The 23,498-nt window shown below is 34.5% G+C and overlaps 1 protein-coding gene and 1 pseudogene across 1 annotated transcript; one reads left to right on the top strand and one right to left on the bottom strand.

Moving 5' to 3' along the window:
* The first annotated feature begins 17,789 nt into the window (after positions 1 to 17,789).
* LOC120194972 (CSC1-like protein ERD4) lies at positions 17,790 to 21,437 on the top strand. The gene is made up of 6 exons (XM_039197124.1): positions 17,790 to 18,129; positions 18,929 to 19,071; positions 19,198 to 19,473; positions 19,549 to 20,387; positions 20,466 to 20,721; positions 20,835 to 21,437. The coding sequence occupies exons 1-6, from the start codon at positions 17,859 to 17,861 to the stop codon at positions 21,210 to 21,212; spliced, it is 2,163 nt and encodes a 720-aa protein (XP_039053055.1). The 5' UTR covers positions 17,790 to 17,858; the 3' UTR covers positions 21,213 to 21,437.
* A 50-nt stretch (positions 21,438 to 21,487) lies between these two features.
* Positions 21,488 to 23,205, bottom strand: LOC120194973 (annotated as a pseudogene).
* Between the last annotated feature and the right edge of the window lie 293 nt (positions 23,206 to 23,498).

Raw genomic sequence — 23,498 nt, forward strand, 5'->3', positions numbered from 1 at the left:
TTGAAGTTGGATGCGCCATTTGACTCGAGGGAATCTTTATATGTGCTTCTTGTTCCCTTTTTTTTTTTGCTTTTGCTTTTTCTTATTTTTCTTTGTTTTTTTGTTTTTTTGTTTCTTTTTCTTTTTTTTTTCCTTTTTGCTCTTTATTCTGATTGGATTTTCACACTTGGCACTTGATTCACCTTTTGATATCTTCCCTGGATTAATGTCTTCACTCATGTGAGCAGATTTATTCCACCTTGCCCCCTAGTATGAAGGGTGATCCTTGGTTAGGGTTGAATCAGAAGAAAAATATTATAGGCTCAAAAGGGGGCACAATGGATATATATTTTCTCCTGTTGTGAAGGGATGAAGAAAGAAAGTCGTTTATCATTTCATACATGGAAGTCTTCACAGAAGAGGTATCCTCATGGGGTAGATTTTCAGAATTAATTTTATTCACTTGAAAACGGTGTAATTAATGCATGATAGAATTATTTCGAATGAATTCTTTCTTCTTCTTCTTGCTCCCAACATGTCTCAATGTTCAGGCTCCCTACGAGATGCCCCAAGTTGTGTCTTAGAAGAATGCTCATGTTCAAATGAACAACTCAATGCCTTGGGTTTTAATGGTATATAAATGTCAATTTTGAATCTAAAAAGACAATGGTGTGACTTGATTGACTCAAAGAAAGGTATGTGTATGTCTTTTTGTGTATCGAAAAGATAAATGCAATGTTTCAAGGTCGAAAAGAATGTTTTAAGGTCTCAAAGAGAGGAAATTTCAAAATTTGTTTCTTTGGTTGTGACCATGAATTATTCTGGGTAAAGAATCCATGCATTTTATTTTGGGGTTTGAGACATGATAAAAAATGTCTAATCTTGCCATATGTCAAAAATATATAATTCTTGAAGAATCTTTAATTCATTTAATATTCGAAGAACTAAAGATTAAAATTTGTTCAATTATTCCACCTTAGAAGGTAGCATAAATTCAATTGTTTAAAAGATTAACCAAACATAAAAGATCAAAGATGTGTTCAAACAAAACAATGCTCTAAGTGCAAATGGTATATGCATTGTTCATGCCTTTGAATCCATCAGGTTTTGCATATTGCTCTTCAGTGTCCTACAGTTCTCATAGGAATTTCTGGAGCTTCCTATGTGGCAACTGCACACAGCTTCAGCGTCGTAGTCCTTAGGATATGGGGACTTTTTTCTCAGATCATCCTGGCATGCTTAATCCTACAACCAGCTGATTAGGCTCTCACTGTACTGATTTCAAATTGTTAAAATCTTGCTTCCATGTGGTGTTATCTGGTTAAGACCACTTCATCGAATCCTCCATGAAAAAATTCCATGTTTATGAAAATGCTTAAAAATGAAATGTAGATGCAAAAAATGTAAAAAAAAACATGAAATGTTCGAGGCATTGATCCAAAAAAATTTGTATGTTATTAAAAATAATCCTTATTGCGAACAAAAGTGTTCTTAAGAGACAAAAAACTTTTTGATGGTATAGATCTCGAACAACCTCTGACAAGTTAATTAGTCTTCCGTCTTTTCTGTTATCGATTGAATACCCTGTCGAGCTGTTTCGGCTCCTCTAGCTAAGTTATGCAAGTGACGAGCTACTTGCCAAAAAAAAGTCTCGAACGACTGTATCTCCGGCTTTCACTCTCTGCTGAGTTTATTCCTAAAGAAAGTGCCACCGGAGCCCTCCATCGATGGAAACTATAAGAAGCTTGTTTCTTGAATTCGTCAATAATGATCTCCAGCTTGGCTAGGGTTTCACGATATTGTTTTTGTTGTTTTTGAAAGGACCGTCTTGCCCGTACAACCTTTGTCAGCTCATCCCGGTTTATCCTGAGTATTCTATGACCATAGCTAGACTTCTGAGTTTTTCATCTCTTGTATTATAACCCTTTTGTCCATTAATGCAGATTATTCACATTTAACAAACACGTTTTTGGTGGATCAACACCTCTTTTGAATGATGATGCAAAATATGAAAATAAAATGAAAGAGAACAAAAATGAAAAGAGTTAGTGAGGTAAGGATAATAATCAAAACAATAATGAAAATAAAAGTCCTAGCCCACATGATATCTACCCCGCATGCTTATGATTTCTACCCAGACATGATCTCTATCCCGCAAGTTGATTTTGAACAAGTCCTAACCGCATAAATTTCTAGTTCACATGCTTTGAATATGAAATAAAGCAAGAAATAATATCAAAGCATCCTAGGGTTTGGAAATGAGGTTTTGGGGTGGGCTCTAATTCTCCATAGTCTCCCGGTTTTGGTTCTAAAAAACGGTAACCGAGTTCTCCTTGTTGGCGTCCCCTTGGGCTTTCCAGACCCTTAGTCCTAAGCCTATTACAAGCTTGTGTGGACTAAGTTAAACTCGAGAGGACACATTCTCTTATGTCTATGCGGTGAATAAATTCACATGAAGACATAAGGTATATGAATCCCGAAGACTACTTGCTAGGCCTGTGCGGAGAATAAATTCTCACGAAGGCGTCGCTTTTACCCTCACTTAAATAGGGTTTGAAACTCGGGTATAGAGCCTTAGGTGGAAAAAAAATCTTTAAAGGCTGAAATCATTGAGAAAACTGTCAGTACAACTATTTACTCGAAAATATAATTAAAAGTAATCGATAATGATCAAAATGTTACCTTAAAATTTAAACTTACCTTTTTTTATTAAAAAGACAACTGGAAATTACCTTAGCCTGACTCATTTACCTATGTCCCCAGCGGAGTCGCCAAGCTGTCGGAATCGTATTTTGGTTGGGCCCAAAATTGGGCTTCGACTTGGATTAAACGAATTGGAGTCGCCACCGATCATTTATTTTAAAACAAATGGATTGATCGAATACCTTATTTCTTACCTGATCTGTATCTTTCCAAAGATGTGTCGGATTCGGGAGTCGGTTATAGTCAATGAATGGTTAGCACCCTTGAACTGCCCTTTCGGTACTACGTAATTTTCAGTTGTCTTAAATTAAGAAAATTGTAATTTTAAAATTAAAAGGTAAAAATACGATCTCAATTACTTACCTTAGATAGTTTTAAAGGTGTGCCCTTAAGAAGGTCAAAAAACCATGTTAGATAAAAAAGTAAGAAATAAATAAATTAATTAAATTAAAATGAAAAAAAACAAATTAAATAAAAGATAAGATAAAAAAAGTAAAGATAAAATAGTAAGTAAAATAAATAAATAAAATATTAAAAAATAAAGAAGAATAAGAAGAAAAATATATATAAATAAAATAAAAAAAAAAGTAAAAATAATATATATATATATATATAAATAAAAACATAAAAATAGTATATATATATATATATAAATTAATAAAACAGATAATAAAAATAACATATATATATATGTAATCTAAAAAAAATAAAAATATATACTAAACTAAAAAAATATTACATGAAAAAAAAATAACAAAGCAATTAAATAAAATGAGTAATAAGAGAAATGTGCGTATAAATAAAGTTAAATAAATAAAATAATAATAGTTAAAATGTAAATGTAAGGGACCGAATCAAAAGAAAAAACAAATTGATGGGCAAATTTCGAAGTAAAAAATTGATTTAGGGGGTGAATTAAATATTTAAAAACATGAACACGTCTCGGGGGTAGATCTAGGTTCGAAACCTCGAAACCCCATCCCTTTTTGGTCATCGGTGCAACCCACGTTTTGGGTTATTCGAACCAAATCTTAAGAAAAATAACATGCACATGCGATAAATGAACGAATCAAGGTAAAAAAGATGCTACCTTTTATTTCTTTTTCGACTCGTTTACAATAGTTTTGTCTTTGTATTTTTTCGTGCTTTCCTCTGTATTTTTTTTTGTATGTAAATCGTGTGTTACAATGTCTATTTATCATGCTTGTGGATACTATTTTTAGGAGTTTGAATCTCAGTAGAACTCTATCATATTTTTATGAGTTTGAGTTCTAGTAAAACTCTATCCTATTTTTAGGAGTTTGAATCCTAGTAAAACTCTAATGTTATGTTTGTTTTCTGAATCTACTAAATTAGAGTTGTTGAGAGTGTTGTACCCGGACGAAAAGGTGTGTTTACAAATACTAATAACAAAATCATAGAGAAAAATAATAATAAAATGAAATATGTATTTCTTTATCTTATATCCAAACTATTCAAATCTATGGAAATATTAACTTCCTAATATCATTGTTACATGTTAGTTTTTTTTCTTCCAGAAATTGTTAATTCATTAATACATTATTCAAGTATAGAATATTAATGTGTTTCAATTATGTCTAATTAGATCTCAAAAATAATAATAAGCATGTCTAATCATCTTTATTATATATGTTTTTTTTATAAGTATGAGTGTTTATAATATAATATCTATTATAAATATTTTTTAAATTTGACAATAAATGTTTAAACACTCATATAAATGATGTGTTTGAACTCGATACCTCTATAAATAAAAAACCATCTTTTTAACCATTGAAATTTCTTAATTCGTGCTATTATATATTTGTTGACTACATAAATTAATTACATGGAAAATTTAAACTATAAATAGTAGGGAAGATCTAAAATTTTAAGATATTAAAAAATATATAAACTACAACAATGATCACTAATATTTGAGTAAATTTTTTTTATCATTAAAGTTTTAAAAGTAACAAATTAATCATTAACGTTGTTGATTTGCAACAAAATAATTACTCCACCTTTATACCGTTAAATTGATAACATGACAACGTTAAAAAATGTTAATATTTAATTTTATCCCTAAAATATTACTAAAATATTAAATAAGTTTTTAAACAATGATTTTATATCTAATTTATACTAAAATGTTTTTAATTTTAATTTTTATTTCATACACCATACCACCTTCACAACATTCAAACTCCCTTTCTTACAATTAGAAAACTACCTTCTAATTATCAAAATACATTGAGGCTTATCTATCCTTTGTACCAATGTAAAAGTGGAGTGTCTAAAAAAAAGAAAACTAAAAATAAGGTGGGTTAATTAGATATATGATCATTTTTCAAAAACATATTTGATGTTTTAACATTATTTTAAGAATAATACTAAATATTAATAATCTTTTATTGTTATCACATCATCAATTCAACGGAAATGAAAGTAGAGTGATAATTTATTATAAATAATAATATCAATAATTATTTTGTTATTTTTAAAATTTTAATAAAATATATATATATATATATTCAAAAAGTATTGACCATTATGTAGTTTAATCTTGAAAACTGCATCTACAATTTCTAGCTAACTTTATCAAGGAAATGAATAAATAACATCAAGTGGAATGCACGTAAAGGTGAAAAAATACAATACTTTATGTTCTGTCGAACTCGAAAATAATATGAAGAGAAATGAAGGACTTAGGCCGAGTTTGTTCGTTGATAAAAAGCAAGAGGTTGCTTTTTCTTTCAAGCGAAGTGCCATAATTTGCCAGCTACACAAACTATTCATATATACAATCATTAACGATGTATGGAATGATTTCCCATACATGATTATATCTGCAAGTGTGAATTACAGTATTTATTGCTTAACTTTAACTTTTATAGTTAAGTTTTTTATAGGTAAACTAGGCGGATAGTCCCTTTTGTATAGAGTTTATCTGATATTGATCACCAATTTAAAAATTAAAGATAAATGGTCTTTAATATTATCGGTCCTTCCGGTTTAAGTCCCTCCGCCGTTAACCCTTAATGAATATATAGCATAACTGAGGGACTAAAATCGAAATGGAGTTAACGGCTAAGGGACTAAAATCGAATGGATCGATAATGTTGGGAACTAAAATCAAACATATTGATAATGTAAGGGACCATATATTCTTAATTTTTAAATTAGTGACCAAAGCCCGTCAGACCGAAAACAAAGGAGATTATTCGCATAATTTACCTTTTTCTTTTGAAATGAAAAATAAAATTTAAATTTATTTTAAAGAACGATAAGAATGGATTTTAGGTATCAACACCTACTCAAATTTGTTTAATACTATAGGTATTATTAATAAATGATAAGTATTCATTGTCAATCTTTAATTGGGATTTACATAATTTTCTTTCTTTTGTCCTGAAGTAATATGACTTTGACTATCTATATTAGGTTTTGCTATATATAATATTATCATTTTAAAATATTATATTCAATGTGTTATTTTTAGAGATGTTAATTTATGCATCATTATATTTGAGAATAAAAAAATTTTAAAATTAGTTTATATATTATTATATTATTAATATATTTTATGCATGTACATATATGTCTAATTTGTGAATCAATTTTTTAGTGTTTAAATTGGTTTAAATGACTAAACTAACAATAAATATAAATTTAAAGGTAAAATAGGATAGGATTTATTACAGTTAGTGTAAAAATTTTATTTTTATACTTTTTAAGATTGTTATATGGATAAAGATAGATAATTATTTCTTTTCGTAAAATTATTTTATTAATTTCAATCATTCTCTTAAAAAAGTATATATAATACCAAAAATGTTTATACTATATCAATATTTTATTTCAAACAAAATTGTACAAGAACTAATATTCCTACGAGGATATGACAGAATCTAATATAAATGGGATAATTAATGTGACTATATCTATATTCTCAAACAATGTTAACTAATGGAGATATTACACCATTACTATTAAATATTATTGAACGAAATAAGATAGTTTTAATATTAGGTTACCATAGGTTTTAGAAATAATTGATCCATAGTCGTCTTCTTTAGCCTAATTTTTTTCTCTTTAATATTTTTGTGCCGTATTTTTCACTTTTTTTTTTTTGTTTAACCAACGGTGACATTAATTTTAATATTTATTGTCGGTGATTATTATTTTTCTTATTTTTTTCATATTATGTTTTTGTTTTTTTTTCTTGACTTTTTTTTTAAACAAGAATTTATGTTCTTGTGACACGTTTTTCTCTGCTCTTGTGGCACACTTTTTCTCTGCTATTATGATACGCTTTTTCTCTGCTCTTGTGATACGATCCTTATGGTTTTCGGTAAGTTTTTCGCATACTTTTGTGATTGTTGGTGCTTCCACAAAGATCATCACTGTATTTATTTTCTGATTGGCTTGTCGGTGGCACGTATTATCAGATATCTTCTTTTGTAAATGGTCCTTTGTTGATATAATTAGAAATGTGTAGCAAAACGGTCTGTTAAATCGTTTGTTCGCTCACCACTCTTTATCACATCGTAAAGTATCTCGTTCGATTGAGAAAAGAAGTTTTATGAAGATTACTGGATTGTTTTGATGTTTGGAAGGTTTTCTTCTCTTCGTATTTTTGGATTTAATATTTTTATTTTATTTATGAATTTTTATGAACATTATCTATAATTTTCTCTTTAGATATATTGTAATTTTATTTCCTTCATTTTTAATTAATAAAATTTAATTGTCATTGTTGAAAAAAAATACTAGGTTACCATAAATCTTACATAATTCGTACTAAACATACCTTTAGAGCTTTAATTAGCACCGTTAAAGATTTTCTTCATCTAAAATTATTAATCACCACTATAACCTTATCTTTTCAAAGAATAAAAGATATTTTCCATTTGCTGTATATTTCCTTTTCATCGACTGATCCCCACTTGGCTATCTATTTGACCCGCCACGTGCCGCTCAGTTTTCCTCATTCAAGCGAAAACTGTCTAAATTTCAAAATGTTAGGGGTCCCATATTTTCCTCTGAAAAATGCCTCCGCCTCTGTCGGCATAGCAGAGATCTGCCACGTTTCAAAGCGAACATGGAAGAACTGTCTCCTCTTTTTCGGCTAAATCATCGTTTGTTTTTAATTTTATCTTTCTAACACCGTTTGACCAATATTTCCAAAATTAGCACCCTTTCTGTTGAGTTGGTAAAGGCGCGTCCCCGGGGACGCGCTTTACCCGTGTTTTCGCTGAGTTGGATGCCACGTGTGAAAGGCGCGTCCCGGACGCGCCTTTGCCATATCAGCAGACACGTGTGGAAAGCACATCCCCGGGGACACGCCTTCCATTAAATGTCATAAATGCCCCCATCCGTTTTTCCTAACTACCCCTCCTCCTCCCCTATATAAACCCTCTCAACCCTCCCTCATTCTTCACACCAAAATCATCTTCTCCTCTCTTATATAACTCAAATTCTCCAATTATTTGAGTTTTAAATTTGTTATTAGTGGTAAGAAATTTATTTTTATGTTATTATTTTTTTAAATATTATTATTTTTTATTTATTAAATTATTAATTAATTATTAATTTTTTTTGCTAATTATATTGTTTTGTCTACAGTTATAATGCGAAATGCTGTTGCGATTGGATATTGATCATATCTCCAGACATTTTAGCGATATGGTAATATTTTTTATAATTAATGTTAATATTTAAATTTATTTTTATTTTAAAGTTATTATGAATTTATATTAATTTTTATTTTTTATAATATATATTATTTAGGATGCTGATCGTATTTTAGAAACTTTTATTAAAAATCCACGTATACCGACACCGGAACGTATTTTGCCATATTTGGCTTCTGCTGGGTTCGGGTATATTGCAACAATTATAGGCGGTTGCAAACTCGAACCTGTCCTAATTTCTGCACTGATTGAGAGGTGGAGGCCCGAGACACACACTTTTCACCTTCCATGTGGAGAGGCAACAATTACATTGGAGGATGTCTCTATGCATCTGGGGCTTCCCGTCGACGGAAATATGATGTGTGGTATGGCGGATGGTGATTGGCAATCAATGTGCATTGATTATCTTGGAGCTGCTCCGCCAGAGTTTAATGGAGGTAGAATAGCTTTATCTTGGTTGAAAGCTAATTTTGAGATTTTAAATGAAAATGCTTCAGAGGATCAAGCAAAGGCATGTGCTCGGGCATATATTCTACGAATAATTGGAGGAATATTGATGCCCGACAAATCTCGCAACCAGGTGCATTGTATGTGGTTGCGGCATCTGATCGATTTTGATGAAGCTGGAAGATATAGTTGGGGTGCTGCAGTTTTGGCATTTCTCTTTAGAGAAATGTGTCGGGCGACGAATTATAAGAAAACTGCTATCGGTGGATGTCTTCTGCTTCTACAATCATGGGCGTGGTTCCGCATGCCTTTCTTATGCCCGATCGTGAATGAACCATACGTATTCCCCTTATTGTTGAGGTAATTTTCGAACTAAATTTTGATTTAAATATTTTCAATTAAATAGGGTGATATTTAGTTTATATTATATTTCATAGGTGGTCGATGAAAAGAAAGGACCATAAAAGTATACCTACTGGGTTAGAGGAAATTCGTTTACTTATTGATACGAAAGCTGGGTCTGAGGTATGTTTTTAAATTTGTTTAATTATTAATATTTTAATTTAAAATGTTAGATATAATTAGAATATATTATTTATTTGAATTGTATATTTATATTTCAGTTTCAGTGGATACCTTATGCGAGCGATGAAGTGAAAGCTTGCATCCCACCCCACCTTAGTGGGTCATTAGAGGTATGGATATCGGTTATACCTCTTATATGTTATGCTATTATTGAGTGGCATCCAGTTGATCGCGTGCTCCGTCAGTATGGTTGTACGCAATATATTCCTGGAGCTCCTAGAAATTTAGACGACGTGCATAACATAGATAGACGGGGAAAGAAAGATGTTAGCTGGGTGGTGAGACACAGAGATTGGATTGCGCTTTGGGAGAACTGATATACACTGTTGGCCCCTCGACAATATTACGCTGAAACTGGTCATATGGTTACGGATAACTATATGGGCTGGTTTAATGAAAATGGGAAGCCGTTTCTACTTTCGGCGGAAGCACGAGGGGTTAACATTCCTAGGCGCCGAGAAAGACGTCAACCGTCTCAATATCATCGTCCCCCGACGCGTGGACGGAGAGAAGGCGCTACCGGTTCTGCATCAGTCCCACCACAACATCCTTATTCGTCGATACCGCAAGGGTACATGCCCAGCCCTCCACTTCATATGCCAAGCCCACCAGTTTATATGCCATCTCCGCAGGGTTACATTCCGAGCCCGCAGGGTTACATTCCTAGCCCGCCAGGTTACATGCCTAGCCCGCCAGGTTACATGCCTAGCCCGCAGGGTTTTATACCATATGGAGGTGCATATACGACTATGTTTAATGATCCAGCATATGGTTCATATGCATCTTATTTGGCTGGTGGTGCTTCTCCGCAGACACCTCAATCTTCATCTGGATCACATACATCGATGACAATGTTTCCACAGTTTCCACAGTTCCCGGGGAGCGGTGGGATTGTTACTAGCACTCATCCAGGGTCGTTATTTTATACAGGCCCTTCAGCCCCTTCAGCGTCATCTACACCAAATGAAGAAAATGCTGCTGATGATGATAGTGAAGATGAGGAGACTGAAGAACAAGTTCCACGAAGAAATCCTCCACGAAATAGGCAACCACCTCCATGTGGAACTCATTCGAGAAGACGACATCGGTGATCCAGTTATATTTAATGTTATTTAAATAATTAAATTTCAGAATTTTATGTAATTTGGTTATGTTATTTAAATGTTTCATGGTTGTTACATACATATTTTTAATGTTATTTTTATTCACATTTAACATTAAATGTTTGATAAATATTTTTAAAATACAAATTATATTATTCGAAATTTAAAATAAAAATAAAAATAATATTATTCAAATTTAAATTTAAAATATAAATTATAGTATTCGAAATTTAACATTAAATTTCAACTTAATATTCCAATTGTATTCGAAATTAAAAGTTATATTCCAATTATAGTTCACAATACTTAAATTGAAATTAAATTTATCCATACATATGATTTTATCATTAACATATATATTAAAACGTATACATTAAAATCAACTTATGTTGAGTTCATCGATCGACGGAATCAGCCAAGAGGGGGGTGAATTGGCAATTTATTCAATGTCACATTTCAATGCTCATTCCATATAATTTCAATGTCACAATCAACTTATCACTTCACATTTATTCAATTTATCCATAACATTTTATCTAATTTATTCAAACTTCACATAACGTTTTAATTTAAGTTATTCTTAACTTGTTGAACTTTCAAAAGAAGTTAAATTTAAGTTATTCAAACTGATATATCTAGTGTCCCCGAGGGACATGAGTGACATAATAGAGCAATGATAACATATTCTCTGACGAAATAATGGAAGGCGCGCCCCCGGGAACGCGCCTTCATGTGAATAGTGAAATAATAGGTACTGATATATCTAGTGTCCCCGAGGGACATGAGTGACATAATAGGGCAATGATAACATATTCTCTGACGAAATAATGGAAGACGCGCCCCCGGGAACGCGCCTTTATGTGAATAGTGAAATAATAGGTACTGATATATCTAGTGTCCCCGAGGGACATGAATGACATAATAGGGCAATGATAACATATTCTCTGACGAAATAATGGAAGGCGCGCCCCCGGGAACGCGCCTTTATGTGAATAGTGAAATAATAGGTACTGATATATCTAGTGTCCCCGAGGGACATGAGTGACATAATAGGGCAATGATAACATATTCTCTGACGAAATAATGGAAGGCGCGCCCCCGGGAACGCGCCTTCATGTGAATAGTGAAATAATATGTACTGATATATCTAGTGTCCCCGAGGGACATGAATGACATAATAGGGCAATGATAACATATTCTCTGACGAAATAATGGAAGGCGCGCCCCCGGGAACGCGTCTTCATGTGAATAGTGAAATAATAGGTACTGATATATCTAGTGTCCCTGAGGGACATGAGTGACATAATAGGGCAATGATAACATATTCTCTGACGAAATAATGGAAGGCGCGCCCCCAGGAACGCGCCTTCATGTGAATAGTGAAATAATAGGTACTGATATATCTAGTGTCCCCGAGGGACATGAATGACATAATAGGGCAATGATAACATATTCTCTGACGAAATAATGGAAGGTGCGCCCCCGGGAACGCGCCTTCATATGAATAGTGAACCGATTATAGACACTATTATATGCAACGTATTATAAACTTTCAAAATAAACTTCAGTTCACAATCTTTCAAATTCTCAAATTCCCAAACTCTAAATTCTCAAATTCTCTGAAAATGAGTCGTCTTTCTGCTGTTATTTTGTATGATGGAGAAATTAAGGAAGTTGAAGAGGGGGTTTTTTTGAGTCAGAACATTATATCCCCTTAACCTTGAAGAGAAACATCACAATTGAGGAGTTAATCACAAAAATTTCGTTAAAGATTCGTGTAGCAGGCCAGAGAAGACTATCTTCACTTCAGTACAGATTTCCTACTGAACTTTTTCCGCTCACGTATACATCATTTCAGCTTTCAAACGATGATGATGTTTCTATGATGGTTGATGCTCATATGGGGAGTTCACAATCTCTTATTGAAATGTATTCCACTTTTATTGAGGTTCGTGCAACTCGTGGTCTCTCATATTCCTCTCACTTTGGCATTGCATATCAAACTGATCAAGTTGATAGCCCGACACAACTGATCTGTAATGATTTCACATCATTAATGGCGGATCCAACGCCATATACCATGCCATCAAGTTCAATAGGAAGGCATTCATCTGCAACTGCTTATGATCTCAACCCACGTGGCTTCACCAATAATTCATATGGCAACATCTCTTCTACTTCAAGAGGCAGACATTCATCTGCCAATGTTTTCGACTTACATATGGAAATGCCAACGAGACGACAGTCTATTCACATCCCACATGATACAATGGCCTCAAGTTCAAGGGGAGGACACGCAAGCGGGAACTTATTTGACCTCAACATTGGATTATCGGAGGAACCCTCATCTCCACCAGAAGAACCTCTTCGGGAGCCAGGTGCAAATGGTGCTGAAACGGGATTATTCGTTGAACCTGACTCACCACAGTTTAACGTACATTCTGATGATGACGAGGATGACGTTCCAATAAATACAACACCAGTCGAACTTCCTGCACATATGTATGAGGCTGATTATGATGCAATGTATGAGCCTGAATTTCCAGATCTTCCTGATGTTGGCAACTATGGACTTCAATCATCAGTCAATGATGATAATTTACATATTGGAATGGAGTTCGCATCGAAGGAGGAAGCAATGATGGCAATAAAGAGTTACAATATTCGTAACTCAGTTCAGTCCCGAGTTGATCGATCTAACACGGAGAAATATGTCTGCTACTGCGTCCAACGTCATAACGGATGTCAATGGATGGTCCGTGTATCAAAGAGGAAGAGGAAGAACAACTTATGGGAACTAACCAGATACAACGGTCCTCATACATGTTGTGCAACAGGTATAAACCAGGATCATCCCAACTTGGACTCCAACATTATTTGTCAAGCAATCATGCCCATTATGAAGCAAAGCTCTCATATAGCTGTTGCAGTGTTGATTTCTGCTATACAGTCACAATATGGGTACACTGTCTCATATAAAAAAGCGTGGTTGGCAAAACAGAATGCCATTTGCAAACTTCATGGCGAATGGGATTCCTCTTACAACGAGCTGCCCAGTTGGTTTCATGTTGTGCAAAGACTTAATCCCGGGATAATTGTTGAGTTCGAAACTCAACATCATTACGTGAATGATCGAATGGTTCGCGATCGCTGCCAATTTTACCGAGTCTTTTGGACTTACCCTCAGTGTATTAATGCAGTCAAGTACTGTAAACCAATTGTCCAAATTGATGGTACTTTATTGTATGGGAAATACAAGCAAGTTTTATTATTGGCTGTGGTCCAAGATGGAAACCGCAATATTCTTCCTGTTGCGTTTGCCCTCGTTCAAGGAGAAGACACTGAGTCTTGGGCTTTTTTCCTTAAAAATTTGCGTTTACATGTTGTCACCAGGGAACGACTATGCATTATTTCAGACCGAGGAGCCGGGATAAAAGCAGCAATGGACTCTTTGGGTACAATGTATAGACCTCCACATGTTCAACATCGTTATTGTGTCCGTCATATTGCTGCAAACTATTACGGAAAATACAAGAAGAACGATGAACGTCAGTTAGTCGTGCGGATGGGTATGTTACTTTTTCCCAATTTTTCTATCAATTTCTTATTACTTATTTATACTTCATATTAACTATTACATATTCCTAATGGCTTAGGTTACGAACTCTTACCTCAAAGGTTTGAGTCGATGCTACAAGAGTTGTTTGGCAAAAATAAGAAGGGGTGCGAGTACATTATGGACATCAGCAAAGAAATGTGGACAAATGCATATGACGGGGGGTATCGCTATGGTCATATGATAACAAACTTGACTGAAGCAATAAATTCAACCTTAAAGGGGGCGTGTCATTTACCAGTCACGGCGTTGGTCAAAACGACTTATTTTCGTTTGGGTCAACTCTTTGCAAAACTCGGTGGACAATCTCTTACTTGGATGCAAAACGGACATATTTACCACCCAAGACTAGTAGCCGATTTACAGAAAAAAGTGGCTGCATCAAATGAGATGTTAGTTACAAATTTTTCTCGCACCCGTGAATTGTTTCGTGTAACCGAAATGTCACGTCCGCTGCAAGGGATTGAAGCTAACTCTTTCAGAGTTAATCTGCAAGAGAGGTGGTGCGATTGTGGTTTCTTTCAAGCACTCAAATATCTATGCTCTCATGTCATTGCTGCTTGCTCACATTCGCATTTGGACTACAAAAATTATGTTGATCCCGTATACCAACTTTCACAAGTATTCAAGGTATATGAATTTGAGTTTTCGCCCATAGAAAACGAAAGAGACCCAAATGAGATTCAAACTTGGCTTACAATTGTACCAGATCCATTGCTATTGAGGGACTCAGGTCGTCCAAAATCTACTAGAATACATTATGATATAGATATTCGGGAGAAGTCAACAGAACAAAAACGATGTGGGCATTGTAGAAACATCGGGCACAATAGAAAAAAAATGTCCAGCTCTGTTATCATCATATAACCGTTAACTCTTATGTAATTAATATTGTATTTAAATGAATGTTTTTATTTCTAATAATTTAATGTTATTGCATTTATATAATTTGTCAATGTATGTACACCTAAATAATTTTTTTTAACTTTTAAATACATAAATATATTTAATATATTTATTTAATATAATAATTAATATTATTAGTTATAATTTTTTTAAAAATATAATAATAATTCCACATTCTAAGTAGAGAAAAATATTAAATTAAACAAATTAAAAGTTATTAAAAAATTTATGTATACGATGACACATTTCATGTTCTGATTGGAGGATTAAATTTATTAAATTAAATTTTCAATAAGACTAATTTTATAAAATATGTAAGTCTTGAAGATTAAATATGTAATTATACTAATTTATTAACTTATGCATCAATATTTTCGTTAAATATTGATATGAGATGACTAGATTGATAACATTTAAATAATTAACTGATAAAATTAATAGATCGATAATCAAAATCAAAAATACTCGAAACTTGATAATTCTTACATTATAATCGAAACATTTTACATAATATATTATTAATTTATAATAATAATAAAAATAAACTATTTATTATAAAACAAAATACGTGTCTGCTGAGTTGGCAAAGGCGCGTCCCCGGGGACGCGCCTTCCACACGTGGCATCCAACTCAACGAAAAACACGGGTAAAGCGCGCCCCCGGGGACGCGCCTTTGCCAACTCAGCCGAAAGGGTGCTACTTCTGGAAATATTGGTCAAACGGTGTCAGAAAAGTAAAATTAAAAGCAAACGGTATCATGTATGTAATTTAGCCCTCTTTTTCCTTCCACGTGTCGCTTTTGAATTGTAAAGAAAACTATCTCCGTAATCAACTCGCCGCGGAGTAAACACGGACAACGCACTGGCTCTTCGCTGACGCCGATTGTTGATATAAATCTGACACGTGTAAGTTTTACAGAGAGTAGCTTTCAGTCGAAGTTGGGTGGTGCTGAGACAAAAAATTGAGAGTGTAGTTGGTCATGCATGAGTCACGCAGATATTTTTGTGGATAAGGTAGATGATATGCATAGGCCAAAACTTCCGCCTTAAGCTTCTTTAGCAGCTCCCATCCCAATTGATTCTCTGAAGTTTTTAGCCTGTATAGTATTTAATTATCATCTATTTTTAAATAATTATTAATCTTATTTTAATTTTATTTTAATTACTTATTATTAAAAAATAATGATAATGATATTTTATGATAAAATAATATCATGTCATCGTTTCAAAAAGTAATTAAAAAATTACATCGATAGTTTTATTAATTTTTTAACGATAAGAGATCATAATAAAAATAAAATATAAATTTAGTGATTATATTAAAAAATAATGAGATGTCCGAAACGAAATTAAAATGATAATTGAGTGAATAAATATATAGTTTACCTATAATTTAATTGATAAAATATATAAAAATTATTAAATTTATTCAAATAATAGTTTTAATTATTAATTTTTTTTCAAAATTTATTAAATTGGTATTAATTAATATTTTATAAAAATTATAAAATTAAATGATTGTTTTTTAATTTTTTTAAAAAAATAATTATAGAAAAATCATACTTTTTTTGTTTCCCTCCCAGATCCAAGACTTCACCCTAACTAATCGAGACCAACTCGCTTGCACACCTGCTTTTGGTGGGTGAGTCTCCCATCAGAGATTTTTTGCATACACAATAACTCAAACCCGTGACTCTACGTAAACGATATCGAGTTTTATCACTTGAACAAGCTCCTGTTAGTAAAAATAATCATAATTTGATAACCTTTAATATATTTTACAATTAATAAATTCAATAAATTGTTATATAATAATTTTATCGTTTTTATAATCTTATAAATTAATCTCAGTTTAAACTATGAAATAGTAGTATGAGTAAAAAAAAGGTGGATGTGTCTACATATATTATTTTTAAAAAAATTATTTTATAAAGGATTAAACTGCGTTTAAATTTTATGGCATTAAATCGTTGACCAATATATTATTTTAAAAAGTAACCTGCAACATATATATTTTATGGAATAAAGATAAAATAAATTAATTATCATTTTATGATCACTAAAGAAATTACCATTAAAGAATAATATTGTATGTATATATAATATATTGTTCATCTAAACGATGCTATTATATATCATTAAAAAGTAGAGAGTATATTTCTATTTTCTACTATTTGCAAGGCAATTATTATCTGGCACAATTTTATTTATTTATGAAAATAATATGTATGATCACCAACTTCAACAGTAAAATCAAATAATTGCAATTTCAAACAAATTCTTACACAGTGGATTCTCATCAAGAAAATTCAAATGTAAGCAACACAAAATGGAAAAACCAATCGTTCTCGGTTTTACTTGCTTTGTTTAGACTTGAAAAACAAAACCACGGCAAGTATTTAACACTGCATCAATGAACTCGACCACGGGCCAAGTTTCCATCCCCCATGAAATCCGCTTTAAAGCACAGTTATCTTATGCAGCAAATCCCTGCCTTCGAAAGGAAAAAAGAGAAAAAGAATGAACGATTTCAAATGCATGCCCCTCAAACAGAACCCCCGGTTCTTGGGCAGATATTTTACAATGACAACTTTGGGTTATCGTAATTTCCACCTAATCAAATCAATCAATGTCGAATAAATTTCTTTTGACAACAACAAAAATCATAATTGGATATATCGTTTTTCCCTGTTTCTTCTGGGAAGTTCTTTGTCACGGCTTTTAACGGCTACCACTTCCATTCCTTTTTATTTCTTCACATATACAAGAGTTTGAGAAAACAGAGGAAACAGAGTTTTTTCTTTGTAAGGGAGAGTGAGCCCAGATGGATTTTAGTTCATTCCTGACGTCCTTAGGGACGTCTTTTGTAATATTCACTGTTTTCATGCTGCTCTTTGCCTGGCTTTCGACGAGGCAAGGAAACGCGGTGGTGTATTATCCGAACAGGATCGTCAAAGGTTTGGAACCGTGGGAAGGCGGTTCTAAGACACGAAAACCTTTTGCTTGGATAAGCGAAGCGTTGTCTTCTACTGAACAAGATGTCATCCACATGTCTGGGGTCGACACTGCCGTCTACTTTGTCTTCCTTAGCACTGGTTTTTGTTCTTATCCTTTTGTTTCCTTTTTAGTCTTCTGCACATGTCTGAATTTTTTGTACAAATGTTGTTTTTTCAGTTAGTGCACCTGATTTTCTGTCCTCTTTTTTAGCATTTTGAGTTTGAGATCTGCCTGTGTTTGTTTTAGTTTAGGAGTTTTTACACACACAAACATATATATAATATGTATTGAGGTTTATTTTTAATTATTCTGAAGTGAAATTTATATTGACTCATCAGTTTCTATCTAATTATGGATAGTTTTGCTATCTACTTTAATGGGAATCTTCTTTGTTCTTTCTGTAATCGATCAAATATACAAAAGTAATCTGAATCGTAATACCAGAATTTGTGTTAGTTTAGGTGATGTTAGCTGTACTTAGTAAGGATTAGTTATATGGTATACCTTCAAATCTATGTACCTAATTTTTTCTGAGCTTTTCTTTTTTCTTTTTAAAATATAAACCATATCCACATCATAATCTACGTCGGAGGCGACCGTTTTGAGCTAAACAAAGAGCGTCCACCATGTAGTTATGTTTTAATTTATTCACATGACATTCCGGTGCTTTTGAATCTTACCTGAACTTTTGATGCATGATTGGATACTGGGAATTGCCTTGATTTGCTGTCAAGGTGAGGAATGTAGGATCGTTGTTGTTCACTGATACATTTAGGAATGCCGTATACGGGGTTGACTCCAAAAAACAGAAGAAATTTTTGTCTGAATTGCTTAATGCAATGAAGAGGTGTGTGAAAGACTAATCCTGAATTTTCTTTTTCCTGATGAATGTTACAGTATTGGGAATATTTGTTTTGTCTGGCGTTGTACTGCTTCCAGTTCTTCTACCCATTGCTGCTACTGATGGTGTAAAGAACGCACATAGTACAAGTAACGGGACTTTCAATGATCTAGACAAGTTGTCAATGGCAAATATTCAAGTAAGCTACGTATAACATTCTCGTCAGCAGGATATGTTTATTGTTTTCTCGGACCAAGTACGATTACGGTGTCATGAATGTGTTTTTATATACAAAAGTCTGTTTATTGTCGTCTTGTCTATACAGGAGAGGAGTCCAAGGCTGTGGGCATTCCTGGTAGCCACCTATTGGGTCTCTGTTGTCACCTATTTCCTTTCATGGAAGGCTTACAAACATGTTTCTACTCTAAGAGCTACTGCTCTAAAGTCTGATGAAGTGAAACCCGAGCAATTCGCGGTTCTCGTTAGAGACTTGCCGGATGTCGCTCCGGGTCAAAGTCGAAAGCAGCAGGTCGATACGTATTTCAAATCTATATATTCCCATACATTCTACAGATCAATGGTGGTCACGAACAACAAAGAGGTAATATTATGATAATTTGCATCTCCTTTGAGTCTAGCCTGTTCGGTTTAAACCAAACATATTGTTGACATGTAGGTTGACAAAATCTGGGGAGAGTTAGAAGGGTTCAAGAAGAAGCTTCTGCGGGCAGAAGCAATATATGAAGAGTCCGAGAGAAAAGGTCAAGGTACGAAACCGACCCACAAAACCGGCTTCCTTGGTTTCTGTGGCAAAAAAGTAGACAGCATAGAGTACTACAATGAAAAGATCAAGGAATTGACACAAAAATTGGAAGCGGAACAAAAGTTGACCCTCCGAGAAAAGCAGCAAGGATCTGCTTTGGTTTTCTTTACCAGCAAGCTGACTGCAGCCTCGGCTGCTCAAAGCCTACATGCTCAGATGGTTGACAATTGGACTGTGACGGAAGCACCCGAACCTCGTCAACTTATATGGAGCAATCTGACCATCAAGTTTTATGGGAGGATAAGACGACAATATGCTGTTTATTTTGTCGTGTTTCTGACTATAATTTTTTATCTGATTCCCATTACGTTCATTTCCGCATTGACAACCCTCGAGAATTTGAGAAAAGTTTTGCCATTCTTGAAGCCTGTTGTTGATGTGGTTGCACTTAAGACAGTATTGGAGGCATATCTTCCCCAGCTTGCGCTCATCATATTTTTGGCCTTATTACCGAAGCTTCTATTGTTCCTCTCTAAGACCGAAGGAATCCCTTCGGGGAGCCATGTCATAAGGGCTGCATCAGGGAAATACTTTTATTTCATCGTGTTTAATGTTTTCATCGGTGTTACTATCGGTGGAACTTTGTTCAGTGCACTTAAGACCATTGAAAAGAAACCTAACTCCATTTTCGAGATACTGGCAAAAAGCCTCCCTGGGAATGCAACTTTCTTCATTACATTTGTGGCTTTGAAGTAAGCCTTCTACCTTTTTCTCATTGCAGTTGCTTTAAATATATGTGTTTTGGTTTCATTGGGGTTATTGGTTGGCAGGTTCTTTGTCGGTTATGGGCTCGAGCTTTCTCGAATAGTGCCGCTTATCATATATCATGTGAAGAGGAATTATCTTTGCAAGACCGAAGCCGAGTTAAAAGAAGCATGGTTCCCCGGAGATATTAGCTATGCCACTAGAGTTCCTAATGACATGCTTATTGTCACCATTGTTCTCTGCTACTCGGTTATAGCTCCTGTGATCATCCCATTTGGAGTGCTTTACTTTGCCTTGGGTTGGCTTGTTCTCCGGAATCAAGTATTTCTCTCATTTTCCTGGATTCCCTTTCCATTTCTGCTTTATAATTATCATTCTTACAATTCAAACCTAGTTTTATTTTACTTATCTGTTTTATGCTGTTCTTGTAACAGGCACTCAAAGTTTATGTCCCAGCATATGAGAGCTATGGAAGAATGTGGCCTCACATGCATACCCGAATCCTCGGTTCCCTGTTGTTATACCAAGCTACTATGTTGGGTTACTTTGGGGTGTCGAAATTCTATTATACTCCCATTCTGATTCCGCTACCGATATTGTCTCTCCTCTTCTTCTTCATCTGCAGGAAGAAATTCTATGGGGCTTTTTGTCACACAGCTCTTGAGGTCGCTAACCAAGAATTGAAAGAAACTCCTCACATGGACCAGATATTCAAATCCTTTATCCCACCAAGCTTGAACTCTGAGAAACTAGAAGACGAGCAATTCGAAGATTCTTTATCTCAAGTTTCAAGATCAGAATCATCTGTTTGATGTACATTGTTATTGTGCTTGTGTCTTTCCACCCGGGAACCAGGTTGTCTTGAATCACAAGTACCTGAACTTATATATGTTTGTTGATAATATGGTTTTAGGGAACCTTGATGTCTGATCGTTTGTTTGTAAACATAATCACTTCCTTTGGATCTTCAGCTTGAACATCTTTGATTAGTTCTTGTTCAGTGTTTAATGGAAATTTGTGGATTGACACTTTGTAAAGAATGTTGCAAATAATGTCAATCAAATTCAATAAAAAGAACAAAAAGAAAACTCTTTTTCTGATCAATGTTCAACAAATAAATGAATCTCATATCAACAGAAAAAATGGGGGGGAGGGGGGAAACTAGATTCAAAATTGGACTTGGGGTTCTTGTTTTTTAATGGATTTCTCAAAGAACCAACATTTAATCTTAAAGTGAAAGGTCGTGATTGGATCTAATTCTAATTGGAGAAGGAACGTGTTCAGGTTGTCTCCCTGGTTTAACCCATCGGCCATATTGGTTTAGCACAAGTCCCTTGAATGGCTTTTGGTACCAAAACTCTGGGATCTTTAACTCCTTTATTAACATATCTCTTGTCTTGTTAACCAAGGCAACATCTCTTCTTGCATTCCAACGGAATTTTGATGTTTTGTTAATGTATCCGTCCAACAGATGGAGGTACGTTTCCAAATTATGACTACCCGTGTAATCTGGATCGCATGTTAAATACGGCGACATGAGTACATCAAGCTTCAACTGCGTTCCGACGTGCTGGTAAATCCATTTCAATCTCCCGGTTACCGCTGTAAACTTGTTGAGAATGGTGTTGAGAATGAACCTTGGCAACTTCGGGACTATATCTTACTTGACAACAACCCTTAGTGTCTTGACTGCTAGTTCTCTGAGCTTCTCCTTGAAATGTATGTTCCCAACTCTTGGTGCACCAAAAGAGATGACACTGATGAAGAGATTGGGGAAGTACGTTGCGGCATCGTAAGCATTGAGGAGTGCCAAGGCACCCCTGAGGCTATGGCCGCAGACTTGTAAGCTAACTTCCTCACCCGTCTGAAAAAGTAAACAAGCTTCCGGATTTCTTCCATGACTTGTTCCGATGCACTCAACTTATTGTACCTTGTGAACTCGCCCTTGGAACTGAAGATGCTGAGGAACCCACGTTGGACCTTGATATTGGTTTTCCCAAGTGGCTGCAGACTTGTTCTGAGGTCACTGTACCACTCGTTTAGAACCACTGTGCCCCGCCATGCCACGAGGATATCTCTCCTCCCAATTCTTGCAGTTTCAGCACCACCGCTGACTGCAACGTATCCCATCCAGTTGGAATTCTTGCTCCAAGAGCAGTAAGTCCTCTCTAACCATTCGGGAACATCGACATGGGACATGGCATAAATGTACTTGATAACCTTGCAACCATGTTTGGTAAGGCCTAGTTCTTCAAACAGTTTGTGCTGATTGTACCTACAGCTTCCACAAAACTCAGATAAAGGATCAAAGTAGAAAGCATCATAAGTTGCTTCGACAAACTTGCCGTACTTGACAACTTCTCGCCTAAGCCAAGCATGGAGAGGCTCAATAAGGCCATCCCAATCTTGCAAACCATGAAGCTCACGCCATTGTGTGGATATATTCTCGAATGGGGACTTGGATGGAGTCATCGCATCACCGCGGTCTATGAAGTCGAAAGCGGCGCGCTGCAATTGAATGAGTTGGGCTAATGGCATGGTGGGACGAAAGGTCTTCTTCTTTTTCATTACATGTCGAATAGGCCTAATGATAGCCATATAATGATGATTAAGTTTCAGAGTGGAGAGCTTGTTGAGGTTGGATGCAAGATGAAGATGAAGGCGGTGCCTGAGAGTGGATTTCAAGGCCTTCTTGATCCTTTGCCAAGTTACATTAAGCTTCAATCTCCATACCCTTTTGGTCCTCGGCTTTTCTGTTTTCTGCCTCTTGACATTCCTCATCGGAGACACTTGCATTTTCTCCATGGAAGGGGCAATATTCCTGTAGATAATCCAAAAACAAAAGTTTACAAACAAATGAAACACAATGTATCGATCGGTGGCAGCGGAGAGCAAAAGGTGAGAACAGAAGAAGAATGAATAGAGAGAATTGCATGATAGATGTAAATTGAGATGACATGGAACTGGAAGGGTATATTATTTATATATATTGAATGTTAATAAGAGAAGCAAGGTTTCTCCAAGTACATGGTAGGAATAAACAACAACACTTTGGATTTCTTGGAATCTTCTAAGGTCTTAGTTGCCATCAGCCATCG

The sequence above is a fragment of the Hibiscus syriacus genome, unplaced genomic scaffold (genome assembly GCF_006381635.1).
Source record: "Hibiscus syriacus cultivar Baekdansim isolate YM2019G1 unplaced genomic scaffold, ASM638163v2 tig00117005_pilon, whole genome shotgun sequence".
NCBI lineage: Eukaryota > Viridiplantae > Streptophyta > Magnoliopsida > Malvales > Malvaceae > Hibiscus > Hibiscus syriacus.

Excerpts from the sequence above, each read along its gene's own strand:
- LOC120194972 (XM_039197124.1), top strand. The coding sequence starts at position 17,859 with ATGGATTTTAGTTCATTCCTGACGTCCTTAGGGACGTCTTTTGTAATA. Across the intron at positions 20,388-20,465 it reads ATTACATTTGTGGCTTTGAA|GTTCTTTGTCGGTTATGGGC; the intron begins GTAAGCCTTCTA and ends ATTGGTTGGCAG. Across the intron at positions 20,722-20,834 it reads GGCTTGTTCTCCGGAATCAA|GCACTCAAAGTTTATGTCCC; the intron begins GTATTTCTCTCA and ends TTCTTGTAACAG.